This window comes from Salvelinus alpinus, chromosome 7 (assembly GCF_045679555.1).
Source record: "Salvelinus alpinus chromosome 7, SLU_Salpinus.1, whole genome shotgun sequence".
Classification (NCBI taxonomy): Eukaryota; Metazoa; Chordata; class Actinopteri; order Salmoniformes; family Salmonidae; genus Salvelinus; species Salvelinus alpinus.
In genome coordinates this window covers 22,555,523-22,578,938 of record NC_092092.1, presented here as the reverse complement: position 1 = coordinate 22,578,938, position 23,416 = coordinate 22,555,523, and the positions used below count along the sequence as shown (strand labels likewise).

The 23,416-nt window shown below is 40.7% G+C and overlaps 1 protein-coding gene across 1 annotated transcript; it reads left to right on the top strand.

The window, feature by feature from the left end:
• The first annotated feature begins 1,108 nt into the window (after positions 1 to 1,108).
• LOC139580596 (interferon gamma receptor 1-like) lies at positions 1,109 to 23,416 on the top strand. Its single transcript, XM_071409443.1, has 7 exons — positions 1,109 to 1,572; positions 17,388 to 17,508; positions 17,779 to 17,957; positions 18,201 to 18,361; positions 21,350 to 21,521; positions 21,779 to 21,900; positions 22,151 to 23,416. The coding sequence occupies exons 1-7, from the start codon at positions 1,503 to 1,505 to the stop codon at positions 22,535 to 22,537; spliced, it is 1,212 nt and encodes a 403-aa protein (XP_071265544.1). The 5' UTR covers positions 1,109 to 1,502; the 3' UTR covers positions 22,538 to 23,416.

Here is a 23,416-nt window from a genome sequence, read left to right as displayed (position 1 = left end):
TTGTCCTCAGTGGTGGAAATGACACCACTCCCAAAGGACAGGTATATTGTGTGTAAAAAAAACTATGTAAAGGGCATACTCACAATAAATATTGATTTGGATTTTATTTAATTGACTCTTTCTGTAGTACATAACATTATATAATGTGCAATTATTAATGTTTTCTCATAGAAAAACATAGTAGAAGCTTAAAAGTCTGGGTCAGGGACAAGGGCAAAATAGTGAAATTTAGGTATAAAATGTATCTAAAGTAGCTAAAATACTTGATAGGGAGGTGTTTAAAAAAAGTATGGGGTGATCCAGTGTGAACTTAACATACAAATATTTGTTTTATTTTTTATAAAATCCCCCAAATTGACCCGAGAACATGGAAGTGCCCGTAGTTCACCCTAATATCAAAGTCTCTGTAAGAGTGTGTGGTTTCATAGCGTAGCTTGCCACTGACAGAGAGGTAGCGGAGCAGAAGATCCGGGAGATGGCGGAGATAGGGTTCATCTAGCCATCCAACAACCCTTTGCGCCTCTGTAGTCCTAGTCAAGAAGGACGGCTCAAGGCACTTCTGTGCAGACTACAGGCAGCTGAACTATGTGACCATGAAGGATTCCTATCCCATCAAGTGCATAGATGAATACACAAGGCACAATTTTTCCTTTTGATATGTCAGTCACTCAATTAGCCATGTCAAATAACAATTGCAGGAAATTTGGTTCAAAACAGCAAACATCTCTCCACCCCATGGCAAAATGTTTATAATTGCAGGAAGTGTTATAAACTTGCAAAATGTTCTCTCTGCCCAATGACAAAATTGTATAATAGTAGAAAACGTGCTTTAAAACAGCAACATTTCCTCTACGCCACATGGCAAAATGTGTAGAATTGCAGGAAATAAACTTTGAACATTTTCTCTCCCAAGAGAGTAGTGCAACCAAATCACGCTGAGGGCCCACAAAAATAGATTCAATGATATACATCTGGTGTAATTATTGGTACCATGATTGTATTCGAAATGTGTAAGTATTTACACGAAGATTGACCACGAAGTTAGCCATTTCCCCCTTCACCAGAATGGGGGATCGGGCAAACAATGCCTGTAGTACCGCGGTCGGCCTGGAACTTCGTCTGCAATGAGAGGGTGCAGTCGTTCTGCGCTGGTTCCCTGAGTTAAGGTTAGGTTTCGGGGAGAGGAAGCTGATCCGAAATGTGGAAACTTCACTACGGCGCAAGGCGACATGGTATCACTGCACGGGAGTTTTCCTACTGCCAGTAAACGTTTGTAGCAGGCGGGTCTAATGGCTGTTACAGGAACATTTCATTGGAAGTTGCGTACTGTGTAGCCTGCCGATTGGAGCAACGTCCTGTGGTCTGGCTGTACCGGAAATGCCTCAAGTTATTTAGACAAAGAAAGGGCTCTCAAGTCATCTAAAATAGCAATAGCTTATCATATAGACATTCAAATACATTTCATATAGTTTTACATAGGACTATAGACTCGACAATAAAAAATGGTCGGGATAGGATTAGCCCACATTTCCCTGATCTTCGTTTTAAGTCAACGTCATGTCGACTCTTACGGTAAGTAATTCTTGCCCTAAAATAGTTGGCTATAAATGTTGTTTGTGATTAATCACTTGGAGCTGATGTTACTGGAAGTATTTAGTACAGTATTCCTGCTTACATTTTTCAACAACATAATGCAGGCTATAGGCCACTGTACAATATGCTAATGTTCTTGGAATTTATATTGCTATTCCAAAAGTATACTTAGTATGAAAATATGTTCTAGGATCTCTTGGCGTAACTGCTAAGGTGTTGGGGTTGACAGTAGCTGGACCTGTGTTCGAGTCCCGGTCGAGGCTACCCCCCGAATTCGCTACAATATTGTCAGTCCATGTGTTTTCTTTTATTCAGGCGGTGGACTGATACACATACCGTTGGCCTTAAACGTAGTCAGTTGTTGTCAATAAATAAGGTGCTAGTTTGCAATAAGTGGTGAGCACTGTTTATTGTCAGTTGTTTTTGCATTATATTTGTATGCCAGTAGCCTAAGTCAAGTTTTTTGTTCCTTCAACCTCAGTGGGGAATTCACTGTAGATTTCACACTTACACCACAGAGAAACATACAGTTACAGTAGACCTCTCTGTGGTCTGACACCTCTGTGATCTGACACCTCTGTGATCTGACACATGTCTAACTTCATGTGTGGGTTATTACTGTGCCCTCAGTGGTTTTTATGGAGTGGTCTAGTCTAGAGTGTTGTGCTCCACAGAACAAAGGATATTGCCTTTCTCCACTCTAAAGTAACATTTATGTTGGGAAACTAAATCCGGAAGTGTATTTCCTCAAAACAGCACAGATGCTATGTGAGGAAATGTTCAATCGTTTGTACGTGCACTACATACCATACATAATGGCCCACTGAAACATGAGTAATTCTTCTGCAATTCATTTATTAAAAACATTTTGTTATATCCAACATCCAATTATCCCCTGACAATGAGACCAGTTCCTTTCTGACTAAATACAGGCTGATATTTTCACCTTCCTCAGCTAATAGTGCCAGGCTTCTACTGCAAGTGAGATGTTATCTTCGCTGCAATCACTTACTATACCATATGCTGTGCTGGAGATTTATCAGGTTGTTTAACTTGCACACAATGCAGCCCATATCTTGAATATTTCCCAGTGAACTTAAAGCTGCACGTAGAAATGTGAGTTATAGATCTGTCATTCTCATTGAAAGCATATGGGGCGGCAGGTAGCCTAGTGGTTAGAGCATTGGGCCAGTAACCGAAAGGTTTCTAGTTTGAATCCCCTGTCGTTCTGCCCCTGAACAAGGCAGTTAATTAACCCACTGTTCCTAGGCTGTCATTGTAAATAAGAATTTGTTCTTAACTGACTTGCCTAGTTAAATAAAGGTAAAATAAATATCTAAGAAGTGGTAGATGTGCTTTGTTTCCCGTTCTTACATTTATTTTTTGCGTCTTTTACTTCTGGTTTTGTACACAGTTTCAAACAGCTTTGCAATATTTTTGGTTATTGAAAATATATTTCACAGCAATTTAGATGGTACAATATTCTCTACACTATTCATTGCTTGTTTAGTCACATAAACAGAAATTCAAATCAAACTTTATTTGTCACATGCGCCGAATACAAGTGTAGACCTTACCGTGAAATGCTTACTTACAAGCCCTTAACCAACAGAAGAGTTAAGAAAATATTTACCAAATAAACTAAAGCAAAAAATTATAAAAAGTAACACAATAGCATAACAACAATGAGGCTATATACAGGGGATACCGGTACCGAGGTAATTTGTACATGTAGCAACAGTGTACAAAACAAATGGAGGGGGGGGGGGGGGGGGGGGGGTCAATGTAATAGTCCGGTGGCCATTTGATTAATTGTTCAGCAGCCTTATGGCTTGGGGGTAGAAGCTGTTAAGGAGCCTTTTGGTTCTAGACTTGGCGCTCCAGTACCGCTTGCCGTGCGGTAGCAGAGAAAACAGTCTATGACTTGGGTGACTGGAGCCTCTGACAATTTTATGGGCTTTCCTCTCACACTGCCTATGATATAAGTCCTGTATTGCAGGAAGCTTGGCCCAGTACGCACTACCCTCTGTAGCGCCTTACGGTCAGATGCCTAGCAGTTGCCATACCAGGCGGTGATGCAACCGGTCAGGATGCTCTCGAAGGTGCAGCTGTATAACTTTTTGAGGATCTGGGGACCCATGCCAAATATTTTCAGTCTCCTGACGGGGAAAAGGTTTTGTTGTGCCCTCTCCATGACTGTCTTGGTTTGTTTGGATCATGATAGATCGTTGGGGATGTGGACACCAAGGAACTTGAAATTAGGCAAACTATTAGAATTTTAGCATCCAGCTATCATAAACCATAATTTATTGGCATGGGAATTATTTAGATGAACATTTTTCTTGTTATTCTACGGCATACCTGCATAGAACAGTCAACATACATGTAAGCATACAGTATATATTTTTATTCCTTCTTGAAATGGAGTTGTGGGACTTTGGTGGTTCCTCAAAGACAGTACCTGCTCTTGTGAAATAACAGTGACGTGCTGCTGTGTTCTGTTGAAACTTTTCAGACGTCAGACATAATGATCCCCAGAGTCATTTGTAGAAAGAAAAAAACATTGTTTTGTGGATCTCCCCGTTACAATTTGCTCTTAAGTCAGTTTTTATCTTTTGTTTTCCTTTAATTCCAAACTGATACAGACGATTTTGATTTACCGGTGGATTGAGTTTAACCAAATCTTTCACAAATAAGGAGCTAGGCCGATCATGAATCTGTATCTGCAATTGTGTCTAAAAAATAGTAAAGGCTGAACCGATAAGACCATGTAGAACAGGCACTATTACAGATATATTAGGTGCTATGGGATAGGGTTCAACCACCACAGGTCTGTCCGGCAAGAATAAGTCCAAGATATCTTCAGAAGAGTATTCAGATAATGGTTCACCACACCACACTACTTTGTAAAAGTGAGAGTGTATAAAAGGGGTTCTATGGAAAGAATAGAAAGGAATAACCATGATTGTAAGGTTACATACAATATTCAGGCCCAGTAAACTGTAGAGGTATACAGGTAGCCTAGTGGTTAGAGCGTTGGGCTAGTAACCAAAAGGTTGCTGGATTGAATCCCTGTGCTGACAAGGTAAAAGTATGTCGTTCTACCCCTGAACAAGGCAGTTAACCCACTGTTCTCCTTTTGTGGCCGTCATTGTAAATAAGAATTTGTTCTTAACTGACGTGCCTAGTTAAATAAAGGTTAAAAAAAATACACTGAGTTTACAAAACATTAAGAACATCTGCTCTTTCCTTGACAGTCTGACCAGCTGAATCCAGATGAAAGCTATGATCCTTTATTGATGTCACTTGTTAAATCCACTTCAGTCAGTGCCAATGAAGGGGAGGAGACAGGTTAAAGAAGGATTTTTAAGCCTTGAGACAATTGAGACATGGATTATGTGTGCCATTCAGGCAATATATAAGATTTAAGTGCCTTTGAACAGGATATTGACACAAACCAGGCACACCGCTTTGTGTCAAGAACTGCAATGCTGCTGGGTTTATCACAGTTTCCTCTGTGTATCAAGAATGGTCCACCACCCAAAGGACATACAGCCAACTTGTCACAAGTGTGGGAAGCATTGGAGTCAACATGGGTCAGCATCCTTGTGGAACACTTTCGACACCTTGTAGAGTCCATGCCATGACAAATTGAGCCTGTTCTGAGGGCAAAAGGGGGGGTGCAACTAAATATTAGGAAGGTGTTCCTAATGTTTGGTATACTCAGTGTACATGCTATTATCTATGTCTATAACGTACTAGTATTAACAGAATATATATCCTAAACAATGCAGATGGCACACAGCATAAATGAGCGATGCATGACTGGCTAAATAACTACACTGCCTTAGCAACACACAATTAAAGAGCAATGTCATGTACAATACTTAGACACTTAGATGCACACGCTAACACAAGTACCGATAAACTTGAGGTACAGTTCAACGAGTCCAGTCACTTCTGACCGAGATCTCACTCAGAAGACAGGAGCGGGGTTCAGTGAGGTGCATGGGGAATGACAGACTGTGATTGGCTGATACAAGTGGGGTTTCTTATAGCTACCACTAATGAGAAAATAAGGGGTGTTGGCTCAGTTTCTGTCACAACACTGATTGTACAGATTAGATTACATCCATGGTTGTGACTATTGAGACTGATCACGGTCCTGTTATGTTTGGAAATTAATACTGTTTGTCTTGTCTTCCCAGTTGTAGGCCTAGGCCTACAGTACATGGTGTTTCTGTTGTTGAAGAGAAAGCATTGCAAATGTATCAGTGGAATCACTGTCAAGTGAACTGCAAAGACAAGATGTCAGGAGCAATTCAGAAAATAACTGAATATACTGGGGTGCAATTTTGTATACAACATCATTTAACGTATCAGTTTTTGTGCATTTGTGAAATCGGCAGGACATTTCAATATTTACCTTGGGGTATGTGCTGTAGTGGTCTACATCCTGTTTTGTTGATAGGCTTTTGATTCAGAAGACAGGACGGTGAACAGACCATGACTCCTCATAGTGTGTGTTTAAGACACCTTCAATAGAGTATACTGGTTTTGCAAGTATTTGGATAAACTGAAAAGCTAATGATATCATTACTATCACAAACTATGCAATTAATATTTGGTGCCCTTCATCATCTCAAAAAGCCCAAAGCAGCTGTATTCGATGTCTTAAAGTATGACAGAATGCAGAATAGTTATAATAGATGTCATAAATGATATAGAGCGTATTCTTGTGTGTTAAGATGTTCATGGTAGGCCTGAAGGCCAATCAAGATTGATTAAATTAAATCATCTTTATCTTTATTAAGTCTCGTGACTTTACTTTCATTAATCTAATTACTGTTACTTATCTAATCAACTAACTATATTTAATTGTTACCCGATTTAAATTAATCATGTAACAATTAACTCATTAGGAATTGGGGCACCACGAGAGCCGTTCTTTAAAGAGCCCGAATTAAACTCTAAAGGTCTTAACCTATCACATCCATAAAGTCAACTTATTAATCATAACCACGCATCATATTCATTCTGAACAGTCTTAACCTCCTGCATCTGCAAAAACCCCAGCCTTACTTAAGATTCAGTACTACACAAATTGGTTTAATTATTTATTTACTAGCTAACTAAATGGTAACACAGGATAAACATGCACACTTAATACATTAGAAACAGGTCCCTAGCGGACTGACACAATATGGCAGCTTGTTACAAAAGACATGGAGAGGGTGAGAGAGAGAGAGAGAGACAGAGACATAACACTTTGCTACATTTAGAAACTACTCTCACAGTAATCATATACTTTACACACGCACCGCCGCCCGTTTGGAGTAAGAAATCATTAATGTATTTACGTGTAAATGTCTTGGTTCGCCATGTATCTCTGTCGGAACCAGGCCGCCTTGGAAAGGTAATTGGACCTTTTTGCGGCAAGCTTGTAAGGCTCTGTTATGAGAATTTAGTTCTCAGTTGTTCATAATACCCAATTGAAATAATTACTCAGCCTGAAACCCAGAATTTGTAAGAAACTGGTTGAAATGATTCAGACGGAGGCCCAGTCACAATAGTCAGAAAATGTATTTACGAGAGCGCTCTGCTGTGCATATACAAAGATGTTATTTTTATACCATTCCTACGCACATACATACACACTAAACTTTGGATTCTCTCTTTCTCTCCTGGAGTCTCACCAAAGTTTATTACCACACAGCTGACAGTTCCAGTCCCCTCCAGATACGGGAAATCTGGAGGGGCTCTCCATGTCTTCATCTTATCTCCCCAGAGTTATAGCCGGGTCGGTTCAAACATAGTTTAATGATCCACTTTGTTTTCTTTAGGCACACACATACCTTCCTCTCTTCCCATGTACATGCTACATAACCTCTTTCTTATTAACTAACATTATTTATCAATACAGAAAAACAGGGTAGAATTCAATTAGTTATAGTTAAATGTATACATCATTTAGTCATTATTCATAAAATTCATAACAGGCTCTGATTGTCCAAAATAGGTTCCCCACCCGTCTCCTACTGTTGCTCTCCTCTGCCGTCGCCCGGCATCCGGCGACCCGTTGTGTAGTCCTGAACAGAACTACAGAGCTCATTTATACTTCCACTTTCTCTGGAAGATAATTATTTTAAGATAGGCTAGACAGCCGTGTCAATGGTTCTCAGTGGGGTGATGAGAGTAGCGTACTACGGTGATTTGAGAAGAGTAGTAGAATTGTCCCGCGTTGAGATTTCAGATTTTGAACCACTTTGGACGTGAGCTGCCTCTCAATGCCTCTCTGGTCTGATATGTTAATTCTTAACCTATCGTTTTATACAGTTCGTTCAAAAGGGGTGGGTCTTGAGGCTGACACGCTCTCTGACCTCACTCAAGTGGGCGGTGACTACTTACTTGTACAAAGTCATCGAAACAATTTCCTCTTATAGTTTCTAAGATCACATCCCTCTCAAAAACACTTTCAGAATTTTAAATATTTCATACACAACGTAGAAGATAACTTCATACATGTAGTGTATACTTTTCAAGTTACAGTATTTCCTTTAACATTTTTAATGACATCACAAAATAACAACCAAAATAACATTATTATTCGTTAGATCGCCTTTAACCATTCCCCACGCTCTGTTAGAAATATTGTTCCAGTATTCGCTTTAGAACGTGTAGAGTTTTTAACTCAACAATGAAATTAAACACAGACTACCCTTGCTAATCAGGAGACTCTCGGGAATGTTTTGGTGGACTGTCAATACAATTGCTCCACCAGGACCTGGTACGATCAAGTTTGTAGCATGGCTAGCATGGATGGCTCTGATTATGCACTGTTAGCTTGCAGTCAAAGCTACAAAACACTTTTGGAGCTAACTAGTGCTTTCAAATTGTATTCTGATGTTGACAGCAGGTGATAGTTATATTCATTACATAGCTCACTCAGCTAGATAACATACAGTACCAGTCAAATGTTTAGACACACCTACAGTTGAAGTCGGAAGTTTACATACACTTAGGTTGGAGTCATGAAAAATTGTTTTTCAACCACTCCACAAATTTCTTGTTAACAAACTATAGTTTTGGCAAGTCGGTTAGGACATCTACTTTGTGCATGACACAAGTCATTTTTCTAAAAATTATTTACAGACAGATTATTTCACTTATAATTCACTGTATCACAATTCCAGTGGGTCAGAAGTTGACTCTGCCTTTAACAGCTTGGTATATTCCAGAAAATTATGTCATGGCTTTAGAAGCTTCTGATAGGCTAATTGACATGATGTGTGTCAATTGGATATGTACCTGTGGATGTATTTCAAGGTCTACCTTCAAACGCAGTGCCTCTTTGCTTGACATCATGGGAAAATGAAAAGAAATCAGCCAAGACCTCAGAAAAAAAATTGTAGAACTCCACAAGTCTGGTTCATCCTTGGGAGCATTTTCCAAACGCCTGAAGGTACCACATTCATCTGTACAAACAATAGTACGCAAGAATAAACACCATGGGAACACGCAGCCGTCATACCGCTCAGGAAGGAGTCTCCTAGAGATTGACGTACTTTGGTGCGAAAAGTGCAAATCAATCCCAGAACAACAGCAAAGGCCCTTGTGAAGATGCTGGAGGAAACAGGTACAACAATATCTATATCCACAGTGAAATGAGCCCTATATCGACATAACCTGAAAGGCCGCTCAGCAAGGAAGAACCCACCGCTCCAAAACCGCCATAAAAAAGCCAGACTATGGTTTGCAACTGCACATGGGGGAAAAGATTGTACTTTTTGGAGAAACGTCCTCTGGTCTGATGAAACAAAAATAGAACTGTTTGGCCATAATGACCATCATTATGTTTGGAGGAAAAAGGGGGAGGCTTGCAAGCCGAAGAACACCATTCCAACCGTGAAGCACGGGGGTGGCAGCATCATGTTGTGGGGGTGCTTTGCTGCAGGAGGGACTGGTGCACTTCACAAAATAGATGGCATCATGAGGAAAGAAAATTCTGTGGATATATTGAAGCAACAGCTCAAGACATCAGTCCGGATGTTAAAGCTTGGTCGCAAATGGGGCTTCCAAATGGACAATGACCCCAAGCATACTTCCAAAGTTGTGGCAAAATGGCTTAAGGACAACAAAGTCAAGGTATTGGAGTGGCCATCACAAAGCCCTGACCTCAATCCTATAGCAAATGTGTGGGCGGAACTGAAAAAGCGTGTGCGAGCAAGGAGGCCTACAAACCTGACTCAGTTACACCAGTTTTGTAAGGAGGAATGGGCCAAAATTCACCCAACTTATTGTGGGAAGCTTGTGGAAGGCTCCCCAAAACATTTGACCCAAGTTAAACAATTTAAAGGCAATGCTACCAAATACTAATTGAGTGTATGTAAACGTCTGACCCACTGGGAATGTGATGAAAGAAATGAAAGCTGAAATAAATCATTCTCTCTACTATTATTCTGACATTTCACATTCTTAAAATAAATGGGTGATCCTAACTGACCTTAGACAGGGAATTTTTACAATGATTAAATGTCAGGAATTGTGAAAAACTGAGTTTAAATGTATTTGGCTAAGGTGTATGTAAACTTCCAACTTCAGCTGTACTCATTCAAGGGTCTTTCTTTATTTTTACTATTTTCTACATTGTAGAATAATAGTGAAGACATCCAAACTATCAAATAGCACATATGGAATCATGTAGTAACCAAAAAATTGTTAAACATTTGAGATTCTTCAAAGTATCCACCCTTTGTCTTGACAGCTTTGCACACTCTTGGCATACTCTCAACCAGCTTCATGAGGTAGTCACGTGGAATGCATTTCAATTAACAGCTGTGTCTTGTTAAATGTTATTTTGTGGAATTTCTTTCCTTCTTAATGTGTTTGAGCCAATCAGTTGAGTTGTGACAAGGTAAGGGTGGTATACAGAAGATAGCCCTATTTAGTAAAAGACCAAGTCCATACTATGGTAAGAACAGCTTAAATAAGCAAAGAGAAACGACAGTCAATCATTACTTTAACTTCTTATGGCTGAGATCCAGTTAACGGGATCGACTTGACAACAGCCAGTGAAAGTGCAGGGCGCCAAATTCAAACAACAGAAATCTCATAATTAAAATTCCTCAAACATACAAGTATTTTACACCATTTTAAAGATAAACTTGTTCTAAATCCAGCCACAGTGTCCGATTTCAAAAAGGCTTTACGATGAAAGCACACCAAACGATTATGTTAGGTCAGTACCTAGTCACAGAAAAACACAGCCATTTTTCCAGCCAAAGAGAGGAGTCACAAAAAGCCTAAATAGAGATAAAATTAATCACTAAACTTAGATGATCTTCATCAGATGACACTCATAGGACTTCATGTTACACAATACATGTATGTCTTGTTCGATAAAGTTCATATTTATATCCAAATATCTTAGTTTACATTGGTGCGTTATGTTCAGTAATGTTTTGCCTACAAAACATCCAGTGATTTTGCAGAGAGCCACATCAATTTACAGAAATACTCATAATAAACATTGATAAAAGATACAAGTATTACACATGGAACTTTAGATAAACTTCTCCTTAATGCAACCGCTTTGTCAGATTTCAAAAAAACTTTACGGAAAAAGCACACCATGCAATAATCTGAGTACAGCGCTCAGAGCCCAAACAGGCCATACAGATATCCGCCATGTTGTGGAGTCAACAGAAGTCAGAAATAGTATTATAAATATTCACTTTGATGATCTTCATCAGAATGCACTCCCAGGAATCCCAGTTCCACAATAAATGTTTGTTTTGTTCGATAACGTCCATAATTTATGTCCAAATACCTGTTCGCGCGTTTAGTTCCAAAGCAGGTCAGACAAAGTCAAACAATTCCATTACAGTTCGTAGAAACATGTCAAACGATGTATAGAATCAATCTTTAGGATGTTTTTAACATAAATCAATAATGTTTCAACCGGAGAATTCCTTTGTCTTCAGAAATGCGATGGAACGCAGGTCGCTCTCACGGGAGAACGCGTGGTCAGCTCATGCCAGACACCTGACTCAGAGCTCTCCTTCCCTCATTCTTCACAGTAGAAGCATCAAACAAGGTTCTAAAGACTGTTGACATCCAGTGGAAGCCTCAGGAAGTGCAATATGACCCCAAAGACACTGTATATTGGATAGGCAAACCTACAAACCTCAGATTTCCCCCTTCCTGGTTGGATTTCTTCTCAGGTTTTTGCCTGCCATATGAGTTCTGTTATACTCACAGACATCATTCAAACAGTTTTAGAGACTTCAGAGTGTTTTCTATCCAAATATACTAATCATATGCATATCTTAGCTTCTGGGACTGAGTAGCAGGCAGTTTACTCTGGGCACCTTATTCATCCAAGCTACTCAATACTGCCCCCAATCATAAGAAGTTAAGACATGAACGGCAGTCAATACGGAAAATGTCAAGAACTTGAAGTTTCTTCAAGTGCAGTCGCAAAAACCATCAAGCGCTATGATGAAACTGGCTCTCATGAGAAACTCCACAGGAATGGAAGACCCAGAGTTACCTCTGCTGCAGAGAATAAGTTCATTAGAGTTACCAGCCTCAGAAATTGCAGCCCAAATAAATGCTTCAGAGTTCAAGTAACAGACACATTTCAACATCAACTGTTCAGAGGAGACTGCGTGAATCAAGCCTTCATGGTCGATATTGCTGCAAAGAAACCACTACTAAAGGACACCAATAAGAAGAAGTGACTTGCTTGGGCCAAGAAACACAAGCAATGGACATTAGATTGGTGGAAATCTGTAATTTGGTCTGATGGGTCCAAATTTGAGATTTTGGGTTCCAACCACCGCGTGTTTGTGAGACTCAGAGTAGGTGAACGGATTATCTCTGCATGTGTGGTTCCCATGGTGAAGCATGGAGTAGGAGGTATAATGGTGTGGGGGTGCTTTACTGGTTACACTGTCAGTAATTTATTTAGAATTCAAGGCACACCAGCATGGCTACCACAGCATTCTGCAGTGATACACCATCGCATCTGGTTTGCACTTAGTTCCACTATCATTTGTTTTTCAACAGGACAATGACACAACACACCTCCAGGCTTTGTAAGAGCTATTTGACCAAGAAGGAGAGTGATGGAGTGCAGCATCAGATGACCTGGCCTCCACAATCACCTGACCTCAACCCATTTGAGATGGTTTGGGATGAGTTGGACCTCAGAGTGAAGGAAAAGCAGCCAACAAGTGCTCAGCACAAGTGGGAACTCCTTCAAGACTGTTGTAAAAGCATTCCTCATTAAGCTGGTTGAGAGAATGCTAAGAGTGTGCAAAGCTGTCATCAAGGCAAAGAGTGGCTACTTTGAAGAATCTAAAATATAAACTATATTTTGATTTGTTCAACACTTTTTTGGTTACAACATTATTCCATATACAGTGGGGCAAAAAAGTATTTAGTCAGCCACCAATTGTGCAAGTTCTCCCACTTAAAAAGATGAGAGAGGCCTGTAATTTCCATCATAGGTACACTTCAACTATGACAGACAAAATGAGAGAAAAAAATCCCGAAAATCACATTGTAGGATTTTTAATGAATTTATTTGCAAATTATGGTGGAAAATAAGTATTTGGTCACCTACAAACAAGCAAGATTTCTGACCTGTAACTTCTTCTTCTGTAAGAGGCTCCTCTGTCCTCCACTCGTTACCTGTATTAATGGCCCCTGTTTGAACTTGTTATCAGTATAAAAGACACCTGTCCACAACCTCAAACAGTCACACTCCAAACTCCACTATGGCCAAGACCAAAGAGCTGTCAAAGGACACCAGAAACACAATTGTAGACCTGCACCAGGCTGGGAAGACTGAATCTGCAATAGGTAAGCAGCTTGGTTTGAAGAAATCAACTGTGGGAGCAATTATTAGGAAATGGAAGACATACAAGACCACTGATAATCTCCCTCGATCTGGGGCTCCACGCAAGATCTCACCCCGTGGGGTCAAAATGATCACAAGAACGGTGAGCAAAAATCCCAGAACCACACGGGGGGACCTAGTGAATGACCTGCAGAGAGCTGGGACCAAAGTAACAAAGCCTACCATCAGTAACACACTACGCCGCCAGGGACTCAAATCCTGCAGTGCCAGACGTGTCCCCATGCTTAAGCCAGTACATGTCCAGGCCCGTCTGAAGTTTGCTAGAGAGCATTTGGATGATCCAGAAGAAGATTGGGAGAATGTCATATGGTCAGATGAAACCAAAATATAACTTTTTGGTAAAAACTCAACTCGTCGTGTTCGGAGGACAAAGAATGCTGAGTTGCATCCAAAGAACACCATACCTACTGTGAAGCATGGGGGTGGAAACATCATGCTTTGGGGCTGTTTTTCTGCAAAGGGACCAGGACGACTGATCCGTGTAAAGGAAAGAATGAATGGGGCCATGTATCGTGAGATTTTGAGTGAAAACCTCCTTCCATCAGCAAGGGCATTGAAGATGAAACATGGCTGGGTCTTTCAGCATGACAATGATCCCAAACACACCGCCCGGGCAACGAAGGAGTGGCTTCGTAAGAAGCATTTCAAGGTCCTGGAGTGGCCTAGCCAGTCTCCAGATCTCAACCCCATAGAAAATCTTTGGAGGGAGTTGAAAGTCCGTGTTGCCCAGCAACAGTCCCAAAACATCACTGCTCTAGAGGAGATCTGCATGGAGGAATGGGACAAAATACCAGCAACAGTGTGTGAAAACCTTGTGAAGACTTACAGAAAACGTTTGACCTCTGTCATTGCCAACAAAGGGTATATAACAAAGTATTGAGATAAACTTTTGTTATTGACCAAATATTTATTTTCCACCATAATTTGCAAATAAATTCATAAAAAATCCTACAATGTGATTTTCAGGATTTTTTTTTCTCATTTTGTCTGTCATAGTTGAAGTGTACATATGATGAAAATTACAGGCCTCTCTCATCTTTTTAAGTGGGAGAACTTGCACAATTGCTGGCTGACTAAATACTTTTTTTGCCCCACTGTATGTTATATCATAGTTTTAATGTATTTACTATTATTCTACAATGTAAAAATGAAAAGAAAATAAACCCTTGAATGAGTAGGTGTGCCCAAACTTTTGACTGGTACTGTACATTTAGAGAAAACAAGTTATATTAACTGGCTAGCTAGCTAGCTAGCGTTAGCAGCATTTCAATGGTGGCCAACGATACTGAGAGCTAGCAAATAATAATTTGTAGTATAATTTAAGAATCGAAAAATACTAAATTTCAGGAATCACTGTCGCATGTACCCCTGGTGCACTGTTAAATCATTTAGCCATTAATTTGTTGTATTTTTTAAAAGAAAACTCTACTTTTGCCATTGGCTTCCATTCTTTTTTAAACGAGAGCTTGTCCAAGGATGTCAGACACGAGCTTGGTTAGAGACGGTTGCTATCCAACGGAGCACTGCAATTGGTTGCCCAATATTCTAGGGCAGACCTTGGCAATGGGTCAATTGGAATTAATGGCAGTAGAGGCATATTGCTGATTTTATTTTTGCAGGAAAATTAAAGTAAGGCATGTGATATCAGAAATGTTGTAATAGAGTGAATGTCAGTATACAGTATCAGTTCTCTGTTACTGTATACTTTTACAATTGAAACCATTAGAACTGCTGTAGCCTAATGGTTTGCTTGTTCACCTGGAAGGGTCTAACTAATCTAGACCTTTTTGAAGAGAATAAACCACACATAGAGGGCCGTTTCCTGGACACAAATTAAGCCTAAAAGAATTACAAACTGAATTGCTTTCAGTAGGACTGGCTAAAATTGTGAGGATGACCATACAATCTATTTTCATCATGAGCAAAAGCTATTGGTTTTCTACCCAAATTGGATTCATTTAATAAACACGAGACCAGCCACATGGGCATCTAGTGGGCAAAACTTTGTAATTTCACACTAATTTATGGTAAATAATTCAAGCAACTTCAGAGGCTAATTACTTTGAACAGGAGGGAAAAAATATCACCAGATTCACAGGTCTCTAATGGATGAATTACAAAGGATGAAGAAGCAATACTCCAAGCAGCAGCTCCATACTACTTGTCAAACATAGAGAACCGATACTGTATACTGGCTGTTTGGGTGGGGTGTGGAGGGTACGTGGGTGGCTTTTGATCAGTTCATTGGATTCTTCATGCCTTACTCATTGTTAGTAAAACTTATGGTCCAAATCGGTTGTTTAATACTACATTTATTAAAGATTATATGAAACATATAAATTAAAATGGCCAATTTGGGTGCAATCAATTGGCCTAATTTCTCAGAGATCAAATTATAGGAATTCTAATTTTCTGTTTCTAACTACAGAAAGGATTTCAGAACAATCTGAGATGGTGTGTGTCAATCCTCTTTCTTGTGCTTTTTGAGGTGTAATGACTCATCTGTATTCTTCAGATACTGTTTACAGCAGGGTTCCGCAATAGGTGGCCTGCGGGACAAATTATTTGACCCCCCCCCCAAGTTTTCTGAGCAAAAATAATAATAATAATAATACAAAAATAATAATAATGAATAACAATGTTTTGTTATTGGACATGACTGTAAAATCACCAATTTAGGAAATCTGTTCCCAAGTATCCCCACGCATAAATAGAGAGGCATATGTGATTGTATCCCAATGTAATCAAGGTTTGAATCATGATTCTGTTTTTGTTAAATAATGTATCTGTTTTTTTGTGTTCTTGAGGTCAATTTGCAGTCTACAAATTATTTATAACTATGTTCTGGTCCCCTTAACATCCGCTCAAGAAAACATTGGCCCACCGCTGACTGTAATTGGGGACCCCTGGTATACAGGTTATTGTTTCAACATCACTTGGATAGATTTAATTGCTAGTATGTTATGCTGTTAGATATATTATAAACTGGGTGGTTCCAGCCCTGAATGCTGATTGGATCCCAATTACCTTTCCTTCTTACATCAGCTGATATCTCAAAGTGCTGTACAGAAACCCAGCCTAAAACACCAAGCAATGCAGGTGTAGAAGCACGGTGGCTAGGAAAAACTCCCTAGAAAGGCCAGAACCTAGGAAGAAACCTAGAGAGGAACCAGGCTATGAGGGGTGGCCAGTCCTCTTCTGGCTGTGCTGGGTAGAGATTATAACAGAACATGGCTAAAATGTTCAAATATGACCAACAGGGTCAAATAATAATAATCACAGTGGTTGTCGAGGGTGCAACAGGTCAGCACCTCAGGAGTAAATGTCAGTTGGTTTTTCGTAGCCGATCACATTCAGAGTATCTCTACCGCTCCTGCTGTCTCTAGAGAGTTGACTGCAAGGAGTCATCAGGCCAGGTAGTCCTGAGTGTGAATGTGTGAGAGAGTGAGAGATAGAACTTAAATTCACACAGGACAAGACAGGAGAAATACTCCAGATATAACATATAACATAGCCTCCAGTATTTTATGTGTCGGGGGGCTGAGACAGGAGGGGTCGGGAAACACTGTGGCCCCATCCGACGATACCCCCGGACAGGGCCTAACAGGCAGGATATAACCCCACCCACTTTGCCAAAGCACAGCCCCCACACCACTAGAGGGATATCTTAACCACCAACTTACCAGTATATGGCCAATATAGCAAGGCTAATGGCTGGATCCAGGCACTCCGGGATGCGTCGTGCATAAGAACAGCCCTTAGCAGTAGTATATTGGCCATATACCACACCCCCTCGTGCCTTATTGCTTAATTATAGCACAGTTTTAGAAACGGATTCTGACTGACTTTATACTATTTTGTCCTACAGTTCCTCCTCCCGTCAACGTGAGCCTCATGTGCCACAATTTTCAAAATGTGATCTATTGGAACTACAGTGAACCATCTCTGCAGCCACAGTTCAATGTGGAAATGACAAGAAAATATTCTGGGTAGGTGCTGCAGCATATTGGTTGCTTAATCTCTCACCAAATAGGGCCTATGTTATCCAATGTAGGTTATATAGCTAGTGAATATTAAGTCTTTCTTGCCACAATTTCAAGTAGAAATTGGAAAATTGACATGCACTGTCAGACCCATACAAATGTAAAGTCCTGTCAACAGTTCTTTGTCAGCTTCTCCATTGTAATTGTGAACTAACATTTCAGTCCAAATCAGAGGTTGCCATTAACCCACAACAATTGTTTTCCTCTATCTTTCAGTGCTGCCTTGGTTTGTTCAAACACTTCCCTCTACCACTGCGATGTCTCCTCATTTACCAAAGTAATACTAGAGGGCTACCGTTTCATATTGACTGCTGTTGTTGGACAGAATACCAATTCCTCCGAAATTTCATTCACCTACGATGATACAGTGGATCCAGACCTGTTGGATGTACAGTGTAAGTTCTCACACTGAGCTAACCAATAGGCAAATTATGGGAACAATGTTATACAGTATGTAGTGATTGACAACTAGAATTGAGGTAGTATCTTGAAAGGGTTTGTAAGTATACTGTATGCACTGCAGCACATGTAGCATTTCTTTGTTGATCTGACCACACAATGTTCAGAGCCGGGAGATTTTGAACATATTTACTGACCTCAGATTTTTTCACAAAGTAATAGTCTTTTGTGTTTTTTAGGCTCATTGGATTTCCCACCTGTCAACATCTCTGCTGTATCCGATCAAATTATCAAAGTTCAATTCATTCACCCGTTTCACATCTACAAACATGCCATCATCAAAGATGAAAGACCGGATCATAAGGAATTTAATTACATGGTTATCACAGAATATCACTTGGTAAGAACTGACAGAAAATTATGACTTCGAAATGACTGGGGAACACTTGTAGAACACTTGTAGAAGCTGAGTTGAAGTCGAAGTTTACATACATTTAGGTTGGAGTCATAAAATTAGTTTTTCAACCACTCCACAAATTTCTTGTTAACCAACTATAGTTTTGGCAACACCATGGGACCACGCAGCCGTCATACCGCTCAGGAAGGAGACACGTTCTGTCTCCTAGAGTTAACATACTTTGGTGCGAAAAGTGCAAATCAATCCCAGAACAACAGTGAAGGACCTTGTGAAGATGCAGGAGGAAACAGGTACAAAAGTATCTATATCCACGGTAAAACGAGTCCTATATCGACATAACCTGAAAGGCCGCTCAGCAAGGAAGAAGCCACTGCTCCAAAACCGACATATAAAAGCCAGACTACGGTTTTCAACTGCACATGGGGACAAAGATTGTACTTTTTGGAGAAATTATGAAACAAAAATAGAACTGTTTGGCCATCGTTATGTTTGGATGAAAACGGGGGAGGCTTGCAAGCCGAAGAACACCATCTCAACCGTGAAGCACGGGGGTGGAAGCATAATGTTGTGGGGGTGCTTTGCTGCAGGAGGGACTGGTGCACTTCACAAAATAGATGGCATCATGACGTAGGAAAATTATGTGGATATATTGAAGCAACAGCTCAAGACATCAGTCAGGAAGTTAAAGCTTGGTCACAAATGGGTCTTCCAAATGGACAATGATCCCAAGCATACTTCCAAAATTGTGGAAAAAATGGCTTAAGGACAACAAAGTCAAGGTATTGGAGTGGCCATCACAAAGCCCTGACCTCAATCCTATAGAAAATTTCTGGGCAGAACTGAAAAAGCGTGTGCGAGCAAGGAGGCCTACAAACCTGACTCAGTTACACCAGCTCTGTCAGGAGGAATGGGCCAAAATTCACACAACTTATTGTGGGAAGCTTGTGGAAGGCTACCCAAAACATTTGACCCAAGTTAAACAATTTAAAGGCAATGCTACCAAATACTAATTGAGTGTATGTAAACTTCTGACCCACTGGGAATGTGATGAAAGAAATAAAACCTGAAAGAAATCATTCTCTCTGCTATTATTCTGACATTTCACATTCTTAAAATAGGTGGTGAATCTAACTGACCTTAGACAGGGAATTTTTACTTGGATTAAATGTCAGGAATTGTGAAAAACGGAATTTAAATGTATTTGGTTAAGGTGTATGTAAACTTCCAACTTCAACTGTATCTACCTGCTGCGAATTGTTTTCACTTGCAAGCAAAGCAAGTTTTTCAAAAGGAAACACATTTATAACCTTCAAATATAAACGTTTGCATATTTATTTTTTATGAACATTGTTATAATATAGCCTATATACACTGCTCAAAAAATTAAAGGGAACACTTAAACAACACAATGTAACTCCAAGTCAATCACACTTCTGTGAAATCAAACTGTCCACTTAGGAAGCAACACTGATTGACAATAAATTGCACATGCTGTTGTGCAAATGGAATAGACAACAGGTGGAAATTATAGGCAATTAGCAAGACACCCCCAATAAAGGAGTGGTTCTGCAGGTGGTGACCACAGACCAATTCTCAGTTCCTATGCTTCCTGGCTGATGTTTTGGTCACTTTTGAATGCTGGCGGTGCTTTCACTCTAGTGGTAGCATGAGACGGAGTCTACAACCCACACAAGTGGCTCAGGTAGTGCAGCTCATCCAGGATGGCACATCAATGCGAGCTGTGGCAAGAAGGTTTGCTGTGTCTGTCAGCGTAGTGTCCAGAGCATGGAGGCGCTACCAGGAGACAGGCCAGTACATCAGGAGACGTGGAGGAGGCCGTAGGAGGGCAACAACCCAGCAGCAGGACCGCTACCTCCGCCTTTGTGCAAGGAGGAGCAGGTGGAGCACTGCCAGAGCCCTGCAAAATGACCTCCAGCAGGCCACAAACGTGCATGTGTCTGCTCAAACGGTCAGAAACAGACTCCATGAGGGTGGTATGAGGGCCCGACGTCCACAGGTGGGGGTTGTGCTTACAGCCCAACACCGTGCAGGACGTTTGGCATTTGCCAGAGAACACCAAGATTGGCAAATTCGCCACTGGCGCCCTGTGCTCTTCACAGATGAATGCAGGTTCACACTGAGCACATGAGCACATGTGACAGAGTCTGGAGACGCCGTGGAGAACGTTCTGCTGCCTGCAACATCCTCCAGCATGACCGGTTTGGCGGTGGGTCAGTCATGGTGTGGGGTGGCATTTCTTTGGGGGGCCGCACAGCCCTCCATTTGCTCGCCAGAGGTAGCCTGACTGCCATTAGGTACCGAGATGAGATCCTCAGACCCCTTGTGAGACCATATGCTGGTGCGGTTGGCCCTGGGTTCCTCCTAATGCAAGACAATGCTAGACCTCATGTGGCTGGAGTGTGTCAGCAGTTCCTGCAAGAGGAAGGCATTGATGCTATGGACTGGCCCGCCCGTTCCCCAGACCTGAATCCAATTGAGCACATCTGGGACATCATGTCTCGCTCCATCCACCAACGCCACGTTGCACCACAGACTGTCCAGGAGTTGGCGGATGCTTTAGTCCAGGTCTGGGAGGAGATCCCTCAGGAGACCATCCGCCACCTCATCAGGAGCATGCCCAGGCGTTGTAGGGAGGTCATACAGGCACGTGGAGGCCACACACACTACTGAGCCTCATTTTTACTTGTTTTAAGGACATTACATCAAAGTTGGATCAGCCTGTAGTGTGGTTTTCCACTTTAATTTTGAGTGTGACTCCAAATCCAGACCTCCATGGGTTGATAAATTTTCCATTGATCATTTTTGTGTGATTTTGTTGTCAGCACATTCAACTATGTAAAGAAAAAAGTATTTAATAAGAATATTTCATTTATTCAGATCTAGGATGTGTTTTGTTAGTGTTCCCTTTATTTTTTTGAGCAGTGTATATTCCTTTTTTTATTTCCCCAGAAACAACACAGCTTTGACTGCTCCTACAAGCAACAACACCATGTGTGTGAGGCTGAAATACTAGTCGATGGAGAGATGGATAGGCACTGCATCAAGATCAAAGGAAAAATGAACAATGTTCATGTCTCAGCTCACCAGAACATATGCATTGAGAGGAAGCATGGGGATTCTGGTAAGACTTAATTTCTCACATGATTGATACATCAAAGTCATATTAGCTCTCAGTACGTCTGTTATCGTTTAGTATACATTGTAATCATTTGATAAACCACATCTGCTAATATCTGATACGTGCTTTGAAAGTTATATGTGTCTGTATTGTCATATTATGGCAGATTTGATCAGCAAATGCTCAATTAGGACGCTGTACAGTTTTGAATGTGAAATCAGTTTGACTGTCAGTCTAACTGCTGGACTTGTCCCTTGTAGGTCCTAACTACACTGCCATCTACATTGTGATCCCTATCGTTGCCATGGTGGTGATTGCGTTCATCGTGTGGCTTATATACAGTAAACTGAGAAGTGGCTCATTCCCTCAACCAAAGATTTTGGTGTGTTCAGCCTTTCAACTGTTTGGCCTGCACTGCAGTGGATTTAGTCATAAAGCTACTACATATAGACTAGGTTATAGTCATGCAGAGATAGTTTCAGGAGAGCACTTGAGTGTCATGTTCCTATTGGAGTTATCAAACTATTGATATGCTACTTCCTGTAAACACTGTCAAAACAATAGCAAATTTAAAAACATATTTCACCCACAGAATGTTTGACTGAGTGTTGCATATTCTCCTTCTCTGGTAGGCTTCCGTGCTGTCACATATGAGTTCAGGTGAGTCCCTTATGCACCCTGAAAGAGACATTCTGAGTGAGTTACAAACAGGTGGCTCTCCACTGCTGCAGACCCCCGTGGAATCTTTGCCAAATGACTGTGAGGGTCTCATCAGTACCCCCCAGGAAGAGGTCCTCCGTCTCCCCATTGGACTGAAGGACCAGGAGTGGAGCGGTGGGGAGGTCATGTTGCCTAACGAGGGGTCAGGCTCTTCACTGCAGGTAACGAGAGAGTTGGGACTGGAGGTGAAGAGTGACTTCTCTGAGCTGTCGGACTATGACTGCCCCCATAGACCTGTGATTATTCCTGTGATAGAGGAGATGAGTCCTGGGGACACTGTTACAGGATACAAGATCTGAGTTTCTCTCAAGAGAAAGGATGGTGATTTATTTACATATGCTCAGCTCGTGCGTCTACTTAACCGCACCTGAATCTGTTTGGGGGAGAGCAGGGTATTCAGTTTAGTCTTTGATTGGTTGTTCTAGGCCCACAGCCTGGAGTCCTACCAATACTTTTCCTGTTCCTTTAACTATTTAAATGGGCAGCCTATGGTGGAGATGGAGAGGATAATCAGAGGGGTAACCTGGGACTGTTGCTTACTCAGGTGAACCAGGGATAGTGAAAACCAAGTGGTATTGAATGCTGGGAACTGCCCCATTGTAATGTTGAATTTCATTAGACCGAATTAATGCATTTCCGACAGCACATTTGTAAAAATAAAAAGTGTTCCTCTTGTCCATTCTTTTACTGTGCCTACTTGAGTGACATGAATGTTTTCTAAGGTAGCAAGAGAATAAGGGTTGAGAGAGGAGAATGAATGATATTCATTAGGTTATTGTCTTGTGCTGTGTATATTAGTTCTCTTTGCACTTTTTACATGATTGTCATACATGTACAATGTTTCAAAATGTATTATTAGGTCCTATTATATTCAGATGACCAAGTTATACCAATGCAATTGGATTGCTGTGGTGATAATAATGTATGTTGTTATCAGTGCCTTGCTGTTTGCCCTATACCTAATTATTTAGTTTTTAATTGTGTACAATTTTGACACTATACTTTTCATACAGCTAAAATTATATATTAAAAAATGATGTTAAGAATTTTTCTATTTTGTGTGCAAACTAATTCTGTTGTACTTAATGTTTTAACTCACCTTTCCCCAATAATTTCCCTTACCTTTGTTTTTTTGTATTTTCTTTGCATAATATACAATAAAAAGCTAATTAAATGGA

Coding starts and splice junctions, on each gene's coding strand:
- LOC139580596 (XM_071409443.1), top strand. CDS start 1,503: ATGGTCGGGATAGGATTAGCCCACATTTCCCTGATCTTCGTTTTAAGT. Junction 17,509..17,778: donor ATGACAAGAAAATATTCTGG/GTAGGTGCTGCA, acceptor TCTATCTTTCAG/TGCTGCCTTGGTTTGTTCAA. Junction 21,901..22,150: donor TCCCTCAACCAAAGATTTTG/GTGTGTTCAGCC, acceptor CTTCTCTGGTAG/GCTTCCGTGCTGTCACATAT.